The 5337-nt window shown below is 40.7% G+C and overlaps 1 protein-coding gene across 1 annotated transcript; it reads right to left on the bottom strand.

The window, feature by feature from the left end:
* Window positions 1–217: 217 nt before the first annotated feature.
* On the bottom strand, window positions 218–1268 carry LOC129684380 (vomeronasal type-1 receptor 48-like). The gene is given in 2 exon segments (XM_055617525.1): window positions 218–1216; window positions 1218–1268. Coding segments are annotated over 2 exon segments (1050 nt in total).
* Window positions 1269–5337: the final 4069 nt, after the last annotated feature.

Here is a 5337-nt window from a genome sequence, read left to right on the forward strand (position 1 = left end):
AAAATAGTATGGATTAACCAGGGCTATAGCAAATGAGTGTTACCTTATGTGGCTTTCTTGAAGACACACTGAGAATGACAAAACATTGGCAATATTTCAAAAGGCATGTGGTTTAATTTCTCTTTCATATCTGTCATACACACAAAGTACCAAAGTAAATAGTTTTAACAGAAAACACACAACCTCATATTTTCATTTAAACCAAAGAGCATATACATCATTTCATCACTAATAGTGTGTCAGTATATGGGTTCATCTTAAATGGACTTATATTCACCGAGTTAGATATTTTTGCTGTCCTCCCACACATGGATTCAGAAAAGCTGATTGTATGAACTTCAATACTGATGAACACCAAAGGACTGAGTGCTGCATAGCTGTGGGCCACGAGAATCTGGATACAATAAAATATAGGATGGTCATTCAACATGGTTCTTGAGTAAGAGATAATGCTGTCCAAGATGGACATTACCACAAAGAAGCTCATGAGCAGCAGGATGGTCCGGGTGGCCCTTTGCTCTGGGGATGCTTTTGGAGAAAGGCTGGTGCTGTGAAGATGCCGGGCCTGCTTCTTGTGTCTATACAAAAGAATCACCATGTACCCACTGGAGAGGACCATGAGACTGATAAGAAAGACTTCCCTGAGGGTTAACAGTGCAGAAAATATGTGTCTCATCAAGTAACTCATGGGTAAAAGAGAGCAAGAATTTGTAACATACATGAAGTTATCTGAGGTCAAATTAGGGGTGGCAACAATCGTTATTGAGAGGTGACTGCTAATGGATATATAGAAGACACTCAAGAAAAGGAGGACATATAAATTATAATGTAGAAATTTATGTTTGAACTTTGCTAAATAGGATTGTCTGGGGCTGAGGGTGATGGCCTGGAGAACACTTAGCAGGCAGGTGGTACAAAGGGAGATGCCCCTAAAAATTCTGTACAGGTAGACAATGAGTTTACATATGGTGTCATCCCATCCCCTCAAAGAAATAAAAATGTCCATGACTATGAATGCCGTGAATATTAGCATCAGTAGGTGCATTAGGGCCAGCAGAACAATGAGCACATCAGTGGGTCTGGGCCTGTGCCCACGAATGAACTTGAGGATGTAGAAGAGAAGAAGGAAGCTGTTGGCTGAGATCCCAATGCCAATTTCAGAGAAAACAGTGTTTCTTATGTTAGAATTGGTATGGAGCCTGCTGTTCTTATTCATCTTGTGTAGGAGCAAACAGTGGCGGAGGAAAAAAGGACAGAACTTTGTACATCACTCCCTGTCTGCTTCTCTCCCCTTATTCCACTGAAGACTCCCATTCCATCTCCCACAGACCATCCTCCTGCTCTCACTTGTCCTAAGCTGAGCCATGGCTGGACCCTATGTCTCATGGTGGCTCCCCCAATTAAAAACTGCACACAGCAGCAATTATGTCTTATTTTCTTATTTTGCAGGTTTGGGTTTTACTGGAGCAGGAGCACCATCTTACTTGGTTTTCACCCACAACATCTAGATTTTCAGGCACATTATAGACAGAGTTTTACTATTTTGGGGTGACTTTAAATGAGGAGGATTGTGTAAAAGAAGAAATCCAGCCCTTTCCAATGAAAAAGGTCTCATGGATTAGGTATGCACTTATTCTATTCAGGGCTATCTTTACTCTATTTATTGTAAATCCAAATTTCTTAGAAAATTTCTATAGCAAATGTTGGGGGAATGAAATCTATGAATCCAGATATTTCTCATTCCATTCATGATCTGCTATTTCCTCCGTGTGTCTTTGAACACTCTGAGGCTGAGCTCCAGTCACCTCCTCTTGAACATATGGACAGCAGTGTGCCTGTGTCAGGGAGACACTGGGTGAGCAAGAACACGCTGTTTACACACCAAACATGGGAGAGTTCCAGCACATGATGGTCTCTGTGGATGTGTCAGCGGCTGGTTTTCTCATACAGTGCCTTAAGTTTGTGCTCTGGGAGAGTTCAGGCAGCTCACAATGACTTTTCAGCGCTGTCCCTGCCTGAAACAGAGAAGATAAAAGATAAACTAGAAAACAGCAGCACATTGGCACAGAGTCCTTTCAGAGAACTGCAGTGGTCTTTGAGCACTGCTCCATACCTTCTTCCTCTATGGTTCTACTCTCATTCCAGAGCTGCTCCAAGAAAAGGGCAGAGTGGGCAAGTGTCAGCAGAAGCTGACATATTCCATGTCCTTCTCCTTCAGGGGGTAAATAGAACTATAGTTATAACAGACTTGGGACTATCCCATATTACAGAATTAAAATGGTGCAACTCACTCTTAAAATAAGGCTCCATAGAATCAATGCTCCCTCTCTCCATAACTGAACAGTGATATTTCTCCAGACTGATATACCAGCTTTAAGTTTATTATTTTAGGAAATGTGATGGTTTAAATGAGAATGGTCCTCATAGGCTCATATATTTGAATTCTTTGTCCTTAGTTGGTAGATCTGTTTTGGAAAGATTAGGAGGTGTGGCCAGGTGAAGAAAGTGTGTCACTGAGAGAGGGCTTTGGGATTTCAAAAGCCCACACCAGGTGCTTGTAAATCCTAGCTTAGGAGTCTCTCTCTCTCTCTCTCTCTCTCTCTCTCTCTCTCTCTCTCTCCTGCTTGTGGATCAGATATAAACATTCAATTACTTCTTTAGCATCATGCCTGCATGGATCCACACTTCCTGCCATGGTGGTTTGCGTCTACCCTCTGAAACTGCAAGCCTTCAATTAAATCAGCTGTTCTCAACCTATGGATTGAGACCACTTTGGGGGTAGAATGAGCCCTTCACAGGGATCCCATATCAGGTATCCTGCATATCAGATATTCACATTATGATTCTTAATAATAGCAAACTTGTGGTTATGAAGTAGCAATGAAATAATATTATGGTTGGCAGTCATCCCAACATGAGGAACTGTATTAAGAGTCTCAGCATTAGGAAAGTTAAAAACCAATTATTTTAATAGTTTCTTTGGTAAGTTGTCTTGGCCATGGTGTCTCTTTACATTAATAGGTCAGCAACTAAGAAAATGTTGTGTTTATGTTATTGAAGTTTTACATCATTTTTAGTTAGATACCTTGTATACAGGGTATGTAATATTATTTTAAAATTCCAATTAAATATTGAAAATATTAAATATCACTTAAATCGGGTATGAAACTGTTTTGTACTTATTTAGACTTTGTGACATTGTAATGGAAGATATTAAGGAGAGGTAAAGGGAATAAAATTCACAAATATAGGGTAGCTGAAGCAGAGAGTTGGTGAAAATATTTAACAAAGTGTTAAATATTTTCTGAAATAAAAGTTCTGTAGCATCATTAGAAAAGGTTAATTCTTTATAAGATTATGGACCATGTATTCCAGATAGCAGTAGAGTATTGATTAAATGAGTGGTTCTTAATTATTTCCATAGCACTGTGAACTTCTTTATAAAGCTTATGAGTTTGTTTTCCAAATCCCAGTCACAAGAAGCAGAACACAGTAGGTTGGGGGCAGTTCTGTTTTCCAATGATCAGGTAAATCAGGCAATTCTCTACTTTGAACAACTCAGGCATTAGAGTTGTGCTGTGATAGCCCAGGAAAACAATGGAGAATCTGATGGGGCTCTATTGTTCAAAGCTTTACTTACATTTTTTTTATTACAAACTGCATTTACAAATGTCATCAGGAGCACACACCCTGAATGTAATTTTGTGATCTCTGTGCACTGAGTGGCAGGTGCATGTTCTATACACTTATTTCATGGAAGGAAAACACACCTGTGGAATTTAAACTAATAGTTTTCATTGCATGTATATCAGTATTGACTAACTAAGAAGTAAAAGAGTTCTAAAATGCTTTTTCTCATGTCGTTTCTGGAAATGTGCAGTTTTCTTTAATTCCACTGAGCTAACAAGAAAAGAAAGAAGGAAAAGAAACTTGGTCTTTGTGAGCACATCACACTGTCAGGCTGCCCAGGGAGTGAGCTGTCAGCTCTGTAGAGCAGGGCACAGGCTGTGCTGTTTTCAGCATCTCTTCAGAAACCACAGCCCTGTAAACCTAAAGCTCTTAGGAAAGTAAGGCAGATACAGAGGTCATGAATCATCAATGATATTCTAGACATTATGGCTTCAGAAATCCTTGCTTTGAAGACACTTGAAACCCTTATTTTTTGGAAGTGGAAATCCATAGCAGCAGAAGAGAAAATTTTCAGTGACATGACAGCTTGTCATCACAAATACCAGCTTACCAGGAGAGATATAGACAGCCTTCTCTAGCCAGCCTTCTACCTCCAAATTACATGTACCATACAAATCTATCAAAATTGCATATGATAAACATCAATGCTGAGGAGTGGTAGTGTACACCTTTCATCTCAGAACATGGAAGGTAGAGGCAAGCGGATCCTTGAGTTCAAGGCCACCCTGGTCTACAGAACAAGTTCCAGGATAGCCAAGGCTACATACGGAGACCTTGTCTTGAAAAGAAAACCAAAACCAAAGAGAATCACTAAAGTACACATGGTTTAATGGTATAATTAATTTTAAAAAGATGTATAATTTAGAAAACATCCTGGTGAGTGTTCCTCTCCTCAGGAACAAGCCACAGGGAATCCCCTAGCCTGTCTCCTCCCAGCTGAGCCTCATCAGCTCATTTGCCTAGCTGAGCATGGTTTGAAAAACCAGGAGATAGGACCCACACTCTCAGATCTGCAGAATGGGTTAAAGGCCACCTCATCCAACCGAGAGGACAGGAGCGAGTAAGCTGTGCCCAGCCTGGGATAGCCTGTTGTAGCATGTACTATGATTGCACTTTACACAATGTAACAAAATAGGATGCTTCCTAGAGGCATGAAACTCTGTACATGGCACCAGGAAAGGTCACTTATCTGTGAAATAGGTCCCATTAGAAGAGGCTGTATTGGAGAATAGGAAGGGAAGGCATTTGGGCAGATTAGGAAATTAAAACATGCACAGAGCAAGAAATGAAAAAAGGAAACCTGAGAGCTCCTCAGTTAAAGCCAGTTATGAAGGCTACAGCTGTTTGGGGGGTGGGGGGAGGAATTGAACTCCCTGTACTGCAGGAATGCAAGAAGCCATGACTTTAGCCTGTGTTAGCCCACAGTTACCCAAATCATGGACAACCCACAATCCATAGCAACAGCACATAGAAGAGGTTGGTGGAGACACTGTCCCTGTTCAATGAAAATGGCTTGAGGTTACTCAGTCAGGATGTCTACCTTTGGCACAATCCACTTTAAAACTAGGAAGACACTAGGGAGAATGGCTGGTACTCCAGAGAAGGCAAAACCATCACCAAGCATATGCCAGCGCTGTTTCCAGTGAT

The sequence above is a fragment of the Psammomys obesus genome, unplaced genomic scaffold (genome assembly GCF_907164565.1).
Source record: "Psammomys obesus unplaced genomic scaffold, mPsaObe1.curated_primary_1811, whole genome shotgun sequence".
Classification (NCBI taxonomy): Eukaryota; Metazoa; Chordata; class Mammalia; order Rodentia; family Muridae; genus Psammomys; species Psammomys obesus.